Source organism: Salvelinus fontinalis, chromosome 1 (genome assembly GCF_029448725.1).
Source record: "Salvelinus fontinalis isolate EN_2023a chromosome 1, ASM2944872v1, whole genome shotgun sequence".
NCBI classification, from domain to species: domain Eukaryota; kingdom Metazoa; phylum Chordata; class Actinopteri; order Salmoniformes; family Salmonidae; genus Salvelinus; species Salvelinus fontinalis.
In genome coordinates, this window is record NC_074665.1 from 44,432,076 (window position 1) to 44,444,381 (window position 12,306).

The 12,306-nt window shown below is 41.5% G+C and overlaps 1 protein-coding gene across 5 annotated transcripts in view; it reads right to left on the reverse strand.

Moving 5' to 3' along the window:
* The window catches only part of LOC129855224 (zinc finger protein 385C-like), a 139,520-nt gene that overhangs the window by 18,644 nt on the left and 108,570 nt on the right, over window positions 1-12,306 (reverse strand). For 3 of the 5 annotated variants that reach the window (XM_055922645.1, XM_055922656.1, XM_055922680.1), the window contains 2 exons: window positions 1,998-2,140; window positions 534-665 (listed from right to left, as the gene is read on the reverse strand). In XM_055922645.1, coding sequence (XP_055778620.1) covers window positions 534-665; window positions 1,998-2,140 — 275 coding nt within the window. The remainder of the gene's footprint in view (window positions 1-533; window positions 666-1,997; window positions 2,141-12,306) is intronic. The other 2 variants (XM_055922663.1, XM_055922671.1) reach the window with 1 other exon arrangement.

Here is a 12,306-nt window from a genome sequence, read left to right on the forward strand (position 1 = left end):
TTTAGAATAAGGCTGTAAAGTAATAAAATGTGGAAAAAGTCAAGGGGTCTGAATACTTTCCAAATGCACTGTATATATACTGTATACAGTACATCACAGCACCATCAAGCAGTTCTTCAATTAATTGAAAAGCATAGCTTGAGCCCCAAAAATGTAATTAGTTCTCGTGAACGGAGCAGTCTACAGATGTATTAAGCATTCCCTCTGTGTTCATGTGTCTCTGTGTGCTCAGTGAGTGTGAGTGTCAGTTTTTGTGTGTGTGGACTGTGATGGTTCTTCTATGTGGGGATTTGGATGCCAGCAGAGAGAGGGTGTCTGGGTTTAATGCTTTTTCTGGCTGATAGGTGGAGGAAGGCTCAGCGACAACAACAACAACAACACAACACAACACACACAACTTTCACAAAGATAGAGGAACAGGAGCACGCATGCGCACACACGCACCCGTACACCGGCAGAGTGATGAACGATCTGACAAGAGAGGAGGATAGCTTCAGCCTGTAGTATTGTTGCAACGGAGTTGACTGACTTACGGTGGAGTTGAAGCGGAGGTGACAGATGTTGCAGGAGATGATCTGTTTCCTCTTGGGCGGTGCAACACCGAACGTGTGGTTGATAACCGCCTTCTGAACCGGGTCCATCTGTCGCACACAAAACAAGCCAGACTAAACACAAACATTACTCAGATTTAGTGGTGTCTAACTATTACATGGGCGGTCAACCAACCCTCCTGGGGAGCTACTCTCCTGTAGGCCTTTGCTCTAAAATACCTGGCTCATGTTCATCAGGGCACACAACGGAAAACTTTTAGAAAGCTTCGCAACGGAAAGGGAAAATTAGTCCAGGTATTCCCTGTTTCAGTCTGTTTGATTCCGTTTGTGGCCTCATGAACACGACCCTAATCAAGGTATGTTTGAGAAGGGCTTGAGGAAAAGCCTGCAGGGTTCATAGCTCCTCAGGAGGGTTGTTGTCCATGACCACTCCTACAACCACCCCTACAACTAAGGTCAGGGAGGATTGCACAACGCCAGACCTCGAGGGCCCTGCTGATTTCTTGATTGGCGAGAGATTTCCGAACAAAATAATTTGGTCTGATATTGTGAGGCAAAGACATAAGAAGACAGCCAGCCGACACTGCTGCCCTCCAGGACTGTAGTTGAGCATCCCTGTACGAGGCCATCAAATAGAAAAACTAACAGTCAATCATGGATCTCTCCATGTGCAGCTTCTCCATATTTGAGTGGTGTGATGTCACTTCCGCCTGCACTTGCCACAACACGCCTAATCCAAAAGATGTGACAAGGTATGTTTTGGAGTTCATAGATGTACAGTATGTGTATACATGTCATCAAGTACATAGAGGAACAGGTGATAAGATAGGAACTGGACATACTTCCGAACATTGTGTGTGTGTGTGTGTGTGTGTGTGTGTGTGTGTGTGTGTGTGTGTGTGTGTGTGTGTGTGTGTGTGTGTACATGAACATACGCATGAATGCTTGTGTGTGTGCTTTGGCGATATACCGTTTATACCGTATACCGGAGTATTTTGAAATACAAACGATATGATTTTCAATACCTCCCCATAAATATATATTAAAAAAATGTGGGTTGGGGGCACCCTCGCCTAGCGGGGGCTGCAGGGGTGCGTGCTACGCCACTGCTTATAACTACAAATATAGTCGAACTATAAGAAATCAAAGATGTGTCAAATAAATTATCAAGCCTTGTGTTCCAGCTATGCATTTGGTTTGCTAACTTGCTAGCTAAGTGGCTAGATGTCAAGATCAAGCTTCTTGGTTAGAACAGATACATGCAAATCCCCTCCTGGATCAAGATCCCTGTTGCCTAAATAGTTTTGTGTGGCAAAAAAAAAATGTAATAAAAAATTGCGTATACCCCGGTATGGTACAGAAACGGTATGAAAATCTGGATACCACCCAACCCTAGTGTGTGCATGCCTGTCTACATGCATGTGTGTGTGTGTGAGAGCAGCTCACCATGTTGAAGTTGGGGAAGAGGTTGAGGGGGGAGGAGGCGTTGACGTGGAGCGGCAGGAAGTGCTTGATGTCCAGCTGGGTCTGGAGGGGCCGTCCCGGGAGGGATAGGGAGGCCAGGAGGGGGTTGGCCTGGGACAGCGTACCTGTAGAGGGTGGGTGGAAGACATACAGATGCTGAAAATCCATTGTCTTCCAACAGGTGTTGTCAATTCTACCTGACATACTATCTGGCCTAAGACAATGGGCTAAGGCTAGAATTCAACTGTCACTGATACCTCTTTGCTGTATTGGCGATGTCAACTGGAGGTGATCAACACACTTCCCAAGCTACTTTGTAGACTCTGAATTCCTATCATCCTTGTGCACTCAAAGACTGACATCTTGTGGACATTTTCAATGGAAATTAATACAAAGCCACACCTCTCCTTCAAATAAATTCTGACTGCCGTATAGGGATGAGAATTCAAAATTATTTTGCTATTCGAATAATATCATGAAATTTATCCAGATAGTTGAAATACAAGTGTATTTCAGGGGCTGGTGTGTGTGTGACAGTCAGAGCGAGAGAGAGAGAGAGAGAGAGAGAAAATCCAAACCGACTCAAGCTAGTTAGACAAACTTGTTGCTGCAATAGGTTATATATCAAACCATCTGGTAGTGCTTGTCTTGACCACATCAAATTGTTGTAAAGAAGCTACCTGGCTACAGTAGCCAGCTAATTTAGCCAGCTAGCTAAAGTAGTTAGGCTAATTGAGGCTATTTAGCGCTTCCTGTCCTTGTCTACAACAACCCCATTCATATGAAACAACAGCCTATCTGTTTGGTGATCATTGTAGCCTACTCCTTCTCATTTAGCCAACTTAATTCCGGACTTTTAAATCTCACTTAACGTCATTTGCTACACATGGAGCCTCTGACTGTAGCGCCACTTCGATTGACCGACAATAACAACAAGTTGAGGTATTGGGTGTAGGCTCCCGGGCCGTGTCTTTTTTATGGGGAGCAGTCATAAAAACTGTCATAAAACAGTCATATATATCGGTGAACATATCGGAATCGGACGATATTAGCTAAAAATGGCAACATCAGTATCGGCCCGATGTCTAGTTTAACACCGAAGTGCAAAACCGATGTCAAAGCTGACGTGCATACCTATATAACGTAGGTACATGACGTAATGACGCTACGTAAAATTTTGCGCTACACGTGCAACACAGAATTCCTAACCTAGCCCACAATGTCTGCTGTGTGGATCGAGCAGTTAATAAGTCGAGCAGTCATTTGAAAGAGAAAGAACATTTCGGCGAGATAACTCAAAGGTGAAATCCATTAACGCCAAGATAATGGAATTCATTGCCCTTGACAATCAACCATTCTCTATTGTGGGTGATGTTGGCTTTCACGACTGGTCGAGCACCGGTACACACTACCAAGTGCGCTATTTTTCAGATGTTGCCCTACCGGAGTTACACAGTAATGTCGTCACTGCTATTAGCTTTGCGACATAGTATGGAACGCCGTTTGGGTCTTTGCGTGTCAAAAATGATCCACGTCAAATAACACTATTTGACAATAAAACTATTTGACACGTTAAATAAGCGTTTAATTTGACACGTCAAATAACACAGGTCTATTATAGAATGTAGTGTGTTCTGAATTTGCACATGCAAGCCAAGCACCACCATTACTATCAGTAGCACTGTCAAAGCTGTACAAAAAAGTTTGCAAACAAGTAAAGACCGGCCACGAACAACGTGTTTACAATACCGCGTTGGTAATAAAGCATTACATAGCATACGTATCGATGAATCGTTGTGACATATGAAATACGAGTGATATTGTAATCAATGTGTAATAACTACATAAAAAATGTCTGAAGGCGTTAAATTATTATGTGACATGCAGTCATATTCAGGTCCTGATTGATCAACAAGCTTATTTGGCAAAGACCCAAACGGCGTTCCATAAAAATCCTGGTTGAGAATGAAATGACTGAACAAATGAACAACGAAACAGCACAGCAAGTAAGTGAAAGAAATAGGTTTTGATTATGTTTTACTGGTAATGGGGACATATTTAAATCCCAACAAAATAACTTTTTGGTCAGTGTGGTTGGTGTGTGTAACCTTTATTTAACTAGGCAAGTCAGTTAAGAACAAATTCTTACATACAATGATGGCTTACCCCGGACCAAACCCGGACGACGCTGGGCCAATTGTGCGCCGCCCTATGGGACTCCCAATCACGGCCGGTTGTGATACAGCCTGGAATCGAACCAGGGACTGTAGTGACGCCTCTTGCACTGAGATGCAGTGCCTTAGACCGCTGCGTCCATGTGTGTGTGTTAACTATTTAACTGCGCTAGAATGCTTAAAAGGTCGCTAACATTTTAAATATCAGTTATCGGTGTCAGGGTTTTTTTGGGCCAGGAAAATATCGTATATCGGCCAAAAATGTCATATCGTTGCATCACTAGTTTTATAATAATTTTGAATGTAATGGTCTATCCTTGTTGGCTATGTAGCAATGTCACAGATAATTTGATTGTATTTTAGTCAAAGCCTTTTAAAGCCTTTCTCTCAAAAAAGAATACTCTGCCAGGTAATTGAATATTAACGTCTGTTCGGATATTCGAATAATCGAATACCCGTGCCCATCCCTACTGCCATACTGAGTACTTCAATCTACACATTTCTGTCCTTCTGTCCACTAAGCAGAACTCTCAATGTGCAAAGTTGTCCAAAAATAACCATAATATTTTAAAGACTAAGGACAGCACTTAATCCAAATCAAGTTTGGAGTACTGCAGCTTGGCACACACATTTCTATTGTGGTACAGCTATAAGAGATTGGTCAGCAGAGAGAGAGAGAGGGAAGAGAGAGCGAGAGAGGGAGAGAGAGAGCAAATGGGGCTTAAATAGCCAATTATATTACTTTTGATCTTGATAGAGGTGAACACTACCCCTGGAGATATTACCATCAGCACACATTAATAGCAATCAGGATCCATTAAATAGAATGTGTGTTTGTGCTTGCGTGTGTGCGTGTGTGCGTGTGTGTGTGTGTGTGTGTGTGTGTGTGTGTGTGTGTGTGTGTGTGTGTGTGTGTGTGTGTGTGTGTGTGTGTGTGTGTGTGTGTGTGTGTGTGTGTGTGTGTGTGTGTGTGTGTGTGTGTGTGTGTGTGTGTGTGTGTGTGTGTGATAAAGCAGAAACTAGGGGAACATTTTCACCTCCAACTGGGTGCTGTGCTAAATTGTGACTTTCGGGGACTTTGACTCTCTCTTTCTTTCTATCTATCTCCCTCTCTTTCTAACTCTCTCTCTCTCTCTTACTCTCTCCCTTCACCCCCTCTCATTCTCTGTTTCCCCTTTCTCTCTTCTCTCTCTCTGTCACCCCATTCTCTCCCTCGCTGTCTCCCCCCCTCTCCCCCTCTCTCTCACACAAATCTGCAATTGATCTCAATAATCTTTCAAGCATTAAGTCACAAAAAGTACCAGGCAAGAAATGTAGTGTTTTGCTCCATAGAAGCGGTACCCGAACATCAACTGTGAGTGAATTTATATTTGTCTCAGAAAATATTTTGGCTACAAGTATAGTTATAGGTTTAAAAAAAAAAGTTTTATAACATATTTTGGCATTCATTTGACACTTTTAACTACGCACTCAGTCTTTTGCAGTCGTTGTTTTCAACTGGTCGACTGTGCATTGAATCATGCTTTTTAGTCTTACCCTTATATTTGTTGTGTGTATGTCTGAAAGTATGTATATATATATATGCATTTTTTACACTACACAAGAGTTGCCATTCACGATCCATTGAAATTATGGTAAAACAGTTTTCCTCTTCTTTTTAACTAGGCAAGTCAATTAAGAACAAATTATTAATTTCAATGACAGCCTAGGAACAGTGGGTTAACTGCCTGTTCAGGGGTAGAACGACAGATTTGTCAGCTCGGGGATTTGAATTTTCAACCTTTCGGTTACTAGGCCAACGCTCTAACCATTAGGCTACCCTGCTGCCCCGTCTTTCAACCCGTCTTCGACTTCCCCAGAGAAAGATACCATATTCATGGATGATAGGAGTGTAGACGCAATGATCCTTTTCATAGAGTGGGGATAAAAGCTTATGAGGCAGAGAAATGATGGCACACTGCAAACTGGGGGCTTAATCGCTATTATTTTGAGGATTAGTCTTTGGGTGACTCACCGTCCCAGTGTTTATCATTCTTTGGATGAGGAAAAGGGTAACAAGCCTTTCAACGCAGAGGATCGCACTGACAGCATCTCAGAAGAGTGTTTCAGAGCTGACGTCATCCCTTACGACACACCATATTGTCGAACGTTCCCTTAAGAGTCTCATTAGGTCATTAACTAACGTTTTCATAGTAATGTTCCCGTGATGTGCAAGGAATGTTTCCAAGAGACCATGTCAAATAGACCTTACTCAGACCGCGGTTACCATGTTCTCATAACTTAAAATATGTATGTTCTAGACACGTTTCACCCCCCCCAAGAAATATGTAATTACAAATCATGTCTTGTTATTGTTGCCAAGCCAATCAAGGCTCTGATTGGTAAACCCCTGATCCAATCATAGTGCTTTGTCTGTTGGCAAGGTTTGGGATACTCTCACACCCAGTGCTTTAAACGTAGTGTTTTCAACGTATATATTTGAAATATTAGACATTTGTTAAGTTACTTTATTAACCGGAGCTGATAAAGCGCAAGAGGGAGAGAGAGGTGCCGCTCTAGCAAGCGGGGGAGGGGACGTACTGTGAATGAGTGACACAGGGAGCAGGGATGGAGAGAGAGACAGCAACCAACCAAGCCTACTGGCGCTATAGTAGACTAATAGCTGCCATAGCTAGGTTATTTATCATAAAATATGATTACATAGTACCTGTCTTGACTACATCAAACCCGGAGAAGCTAGTTAAGCCAGCTAACTGTTAGGTTAATTGAGGTTGCAGTGCATGCACTTTCTCATTCTACATTTACAAAAAACAACAACTCCATTCAGAATATTAAGTAGCCGTTGGCTCTAGGTTGTTATAGCCTATCCTTCTCCTTTAACTTCTAATTCCGTCATTTTAATTGCATCTTCCATTGATTAGATATCTCCTAACTTTTGCCACACGGAGGCTCTATGACTGTAGCCTATTGCCGCTTCAATGACTTATGATTGGCCAACAACAACAACAAGCTACACTCGCTATGCTCCACTCTCATGAAAAGCAAAAGCAGCAGCATAAATTATAAAATCTCTCTCTTTCTCTACTGCAGAAGTAACGTTCAGATCTGTACGTGCCCTTCCGGACAAGTCAGTTAAAATGACACAAACCCGAGACCTGTGACAATCAAACCAGATATCCGACCCAGACCCGTGACATTATTTAGAATTCTGGATCCGACCCGCTCGGGTCTCAGATCAGGTATCGGGTGCAATCACCATTATTGCTTACATCTATCAAGTTGCTTCATCTACATAATTGCCTAGGGAGGAGGGGTTAGGGTTTCTTCTGGACAGGGCCTAACTACTGTATACTAGCCCAATAAGCACATGCCTGGGTTCGAGACCCGCTAGGGGAGTCACCCTACTCTCACATTCTTAGCAATATACACTATTGTTCAAATGTTTGGTGTCACTTAGAAATGTCCTTGTTTTTGAAAGAAAATCAACAAAAAAAAGTCTATTAAAATAACATCAAATTGATCAGAAATACGGTGTACACATTGTTAATGTTGTAAATGACTATTATAGCTGGAAACGGCTGATTTTTAATGGAATATCTACATAGGCGTACAGAGGCCCATTATCAGCAACCATCACTCCTGTGTTCCAATGGCACGTTGTGTAAGCTAATCCAAGTTTATCATTTTAAAAGGCTAATTGATCGTTAGAAAACCCTTTTGCAATATTAGCACAGCTGAAAACTGTTGTTCTGATTAAAGAAGCAATAAAACTGTCCTTCTTTAGACTATTTGAGTATGTGGAGCATCAGTATTTGTGGGTTCGATTGCAGGCTCAAAATGGCCAGAAAGAAAGTCCTTTCTCCTGAAACTCGTCAGTCTATTCTTTATCTGAGAAATGAAGGCTATTCCATGCGAGAAATTGCCAAGAAACTGAAGATCTGGTACAACGCTGTGTACTACTCCCTTCACAGAACAGCGCAAACTGGCTCTAACCAGAATAGAAAGAGTTGTAGGAGGCCCCAGTGCACAACTGAGCAAGAGGACAAATACATTAGAGTATCTAGTTTGAGAAACAGAATTCCTCACAAGTCCTCAACTGGCAGCTTCATTAAATAGTACCCACAAAACACCAGTCTCAACGTCAACAGTGAAGAGGCGACTCCGGGATGCTGGCCTTCTAGGCAGAGTTCCTCTGTCCAGTGTCTGTGTTCTTTTGCCGATCTTAATCTTTTCTTTTTATTCGCCAGTCTGAGATATGGCTTTTTCTTTGCAACTCTGCCTAGAAGGCCAGTTTTCAGCTGTGCTAACATAACTGCAAAAGGGTTTCCTAACGATCAATTACCCTTTTAAAATGATAAACTTAGATTAGCTAACACAACGTGCCATTGGAACACAGGAGTGATGTTTGCTGATAATGGGCCTCTGTACGCCTATGTAGATATTCCATAAAGAATCTGCCGTTTCCACCTTCAATTGTCATTTACGACATTAACAATGTCTACGCTGTATTTCTGATCAATTGGATGTCATTTTAATGGACCAAAAAATGTGATTTTCTTTCAAAAACAAGGACAAACTTTTGAACGGTAGTGTATGTTAATGCCATTATTTGGCAACTGTTACAACACACCTATCTGACATAATTAAAATTAGTTTCTCAATGACACGTTTGTTCTACATGGTAAATGTGTTGTTGGATTTAAAAAGACGATAAGGGTCTCTTTGAGATGCTCAGCTATATTGAATGAATAAATACTGACAATTTATGAGGTAGTGGAAATGTAGTACTACTTTGCGCTCAAGGGGAAGCCCTCCAGATTCCCAACCTTTAATAAGAGACACATTTTAATTAGATCAGATAGATGTGTTGTAACTGTTGCCAAATAATGACATTAATATATTTAGCTAAGAATGTGATAGTAGGTTGACTAACCTAGCAGGTCTCGGACCCAGGCCACCAGCACCAATGACAAACGCCCTAAGCGCTGTCCCAATAAATGTACGTAGTTCTGTCATCGAGCTGTTCTCGTCTATTAATGTTTCGTAATATGTCATGTTTCATGTTTTGTGTGGACCCCAGGAAGAGTAGTCGGTGCTTTTGCAACAGCTAATGGAGATCCTAATAAAATACCCCTCTCATGAAACGTGTCTAGAACATTAGTATCTTATATTCTGAGAACATGGCAACCATGTACTGTGAATGCTTGGCGGAATGTTGATGGAATATTCTCCTAACACGGACACAGCAGGAACTTTATATTTTATATGTTTATAAAAACTATCCTCAACAGGAAAATGTCAGGTCACTCTTCCTTCGCGATCAATTAACCACATGCGGAATGTCAGTCACTTGTTGCCGTTGGACAATTGAGCCACAGCAGAAGAACATGATTCCACCAGGCTTCCTAATATACCTATGGGCATAGCAGTTCAATAATCACCTTGCTCTCTTTCTCACCAATGGGGGTAAATCATGATTGCTTACCCCTTGTCTCGCACTTGCAGCAAAAGTTTACGCCGTCCCCCCTCTACCTCCTCACCGCCACCAGCTGAGGGTCCCAGCATCAGAATACAGTATCTTACATCCAGCCAGTGGGGTATTGATGCCAGATGCCCATCCAAGGGCTATCTGCCATCCCTGCGTCTGGCTCTGGGGTTCATACCCCAGAGACGGGGCCATCCCCCACATCTATTTGAATAAATGTTCATAAATACATTTAGTCTCTCTTGTTCATTCAGTTAAGCCTGCCCTCAATTTAACTACCACCTGAGTGTGCACGGGGGCCTATGTCTATCCACTTGTTCTCATTTTGCTCTCTTTTATAGAATCACAGAGCAATCAAATATTTTTTAATCTTATTTCATTTTGGGCCCTGTTGACGTTCAGGGTTCTCTCTTTGGCTTTGTTTTGGAGCTGAAGAGACGGGAGACAGCTGCCCCTCACCACCTGGGCAGACCCAGGGCTTACACACATACACACACACACACACGCATGTGGTTTCTGATTGGACCACTGTTTGTCTGAATGTTGTGAATGTGCTTAAGTATTCTCATAAAAACATATTTGACTCTAAAACCATCAAGGGTAGAAGACTTGTTATCTCGGCACAGTTATCTCTCCGTTTGCACAAATGATGCAGAATCATGGCTGAAAAAAACAACACAATTAAATTGGAAAGACTTTAGAGAGACGATTACGTACACTAAAGATTTAACACACCATTGTAACTAAGTCACGACACTCATCAACGCTGGCTACTTCTAATCGTGCAAAACATACCGTTTCTCACATAATGAGCATTTTAAAACGTGCTTTTTTTCCAATCTGTCACATTCCTTTTAGGGATATATTACAAAGTATTTATTTAGTCAAGGAATAAAAGCAATTACTGTGCCTATGCAATAATGATGATGCTATTTGCTGCTTATAGACTAGGACAATAGGCTGACAGGATGGGGGAGAGTTTTTAGTTTCCATTAGATAAGCAGGCTACCATCGACAGCTACAGCAGAGCTAAACGAGAGAGTGAGAGGGTGGAGAGAGAGAGAGAAGGGGGGTACCTTCCTTTTCTTGACAGCAAAAAACACCTCTGTACTCGTCAATAAATACTTTTTTGTCCAGGCAAACTCTTTTTTTAACTCTGTCACTGTCCATGCACGCACACATGCGCGTGCACACGCAAACATAAACACACAAACACACACACACAGCAACCCAACGGCTTAGTGAGAAAGTCTTCCTGCAGGGTAACATCCAGCCAAGTTCAGGCCTCCCATCGTAATCTGCCCTATTTTCGCTTATTACACTCTGAGCCCACTTTCACACTGGCATTATAAAACATACAATGAATTGTTCAAGGTTAAATCCACTGCTGGTGTCCTTGAGTCATTGAACCAGCAGGGCATTCTGAAAGCCTGTTTACTTTGGTTATATACTGTAGATGTAAAGAGGGCAAAACACTTCCAAATTTCCAAGTGCCAAATAAATACCATTCTTTTTGATGTAGTGGACATCTTAATGGCATAATTTTCTGGTTGTAAACAATTCTTCTGGTTAATAAGTCCTCACATAACTAGATTACAACCAACTAGTCTATTACAGCCAGGTAAATACAGTCCAGTGTTGGCAAATAGAAGTCCGAAATGGATGATGTTGAGAGATAGTTGGGAGGGGTTGAATGGAGCTGAAGGGTGGGACTAATAACAAGATAAACAATGTAAAGCATACGGGATCTGTAAAATGTAAATAGGTTCGGAACTTTTGTGAAATAGCATAGTTACAAATAGAAATCAAACTGGATGGACATCAGACATAGAGGAAGGACTAAAAACAAACAAGAGAGAACTATTGTAAAGTAGACTGTGTCTGTAAAATGTGTATAAGATGTATAAATTGAAGGTAAAAGCAGAAGTGTTTATTAGTTTACTCCAATTGGGGGATCGGAAATGATGCAGACAATTACATTGGAAGCAACATTATTTCCGCAATATTAAGCTGATCCACCCCTTAGAATAAATAAAAATAAAAATAAAATACAGTCCAGTGTCTCTACGGGTCCACACTTTTCAGTGTTAAATTAACACACTGCTTAGTTTAAAGACTTATTTGCATATTTCCCAGAGTGCCTTGCCTTTCGAGTGAATTGTAGAGTTTCCAAACCAAAACTGTATTTGATAGTTACAGAGACAGGGTTATTGCATTTATCAATTTTCGGTCCTGTGACCTACACCAAGTGATATCTTAAGTGAATATGTTATCATAAACATGTAGTCATTTAACACAATACAACACATATTTCATAAGGCCTAATGTTGAGGGCAAGTCACATCATGCTGGCTTGCAAAGTGATGTGTAATTCGTGTTGGCATACAGCCCAAAAATATTTCAAACGCAACCAGCATCCATAATGACTGCCGGATTGGGAAGATTAAGATGTGATACTACCTAAACCATCTAAACTGAAACAACCACTTTGGTAATGAGTGCAATAAGTCCAAATAACAAATTTGATTAGTTAAGAATAGTGTACAGTGCATTCAGAAAGTATTCACACCCCTTGACTTTTTCCACATTTTGTTGGGTAACAGCCAGAATAAGAAATATATTAAATAGAGAT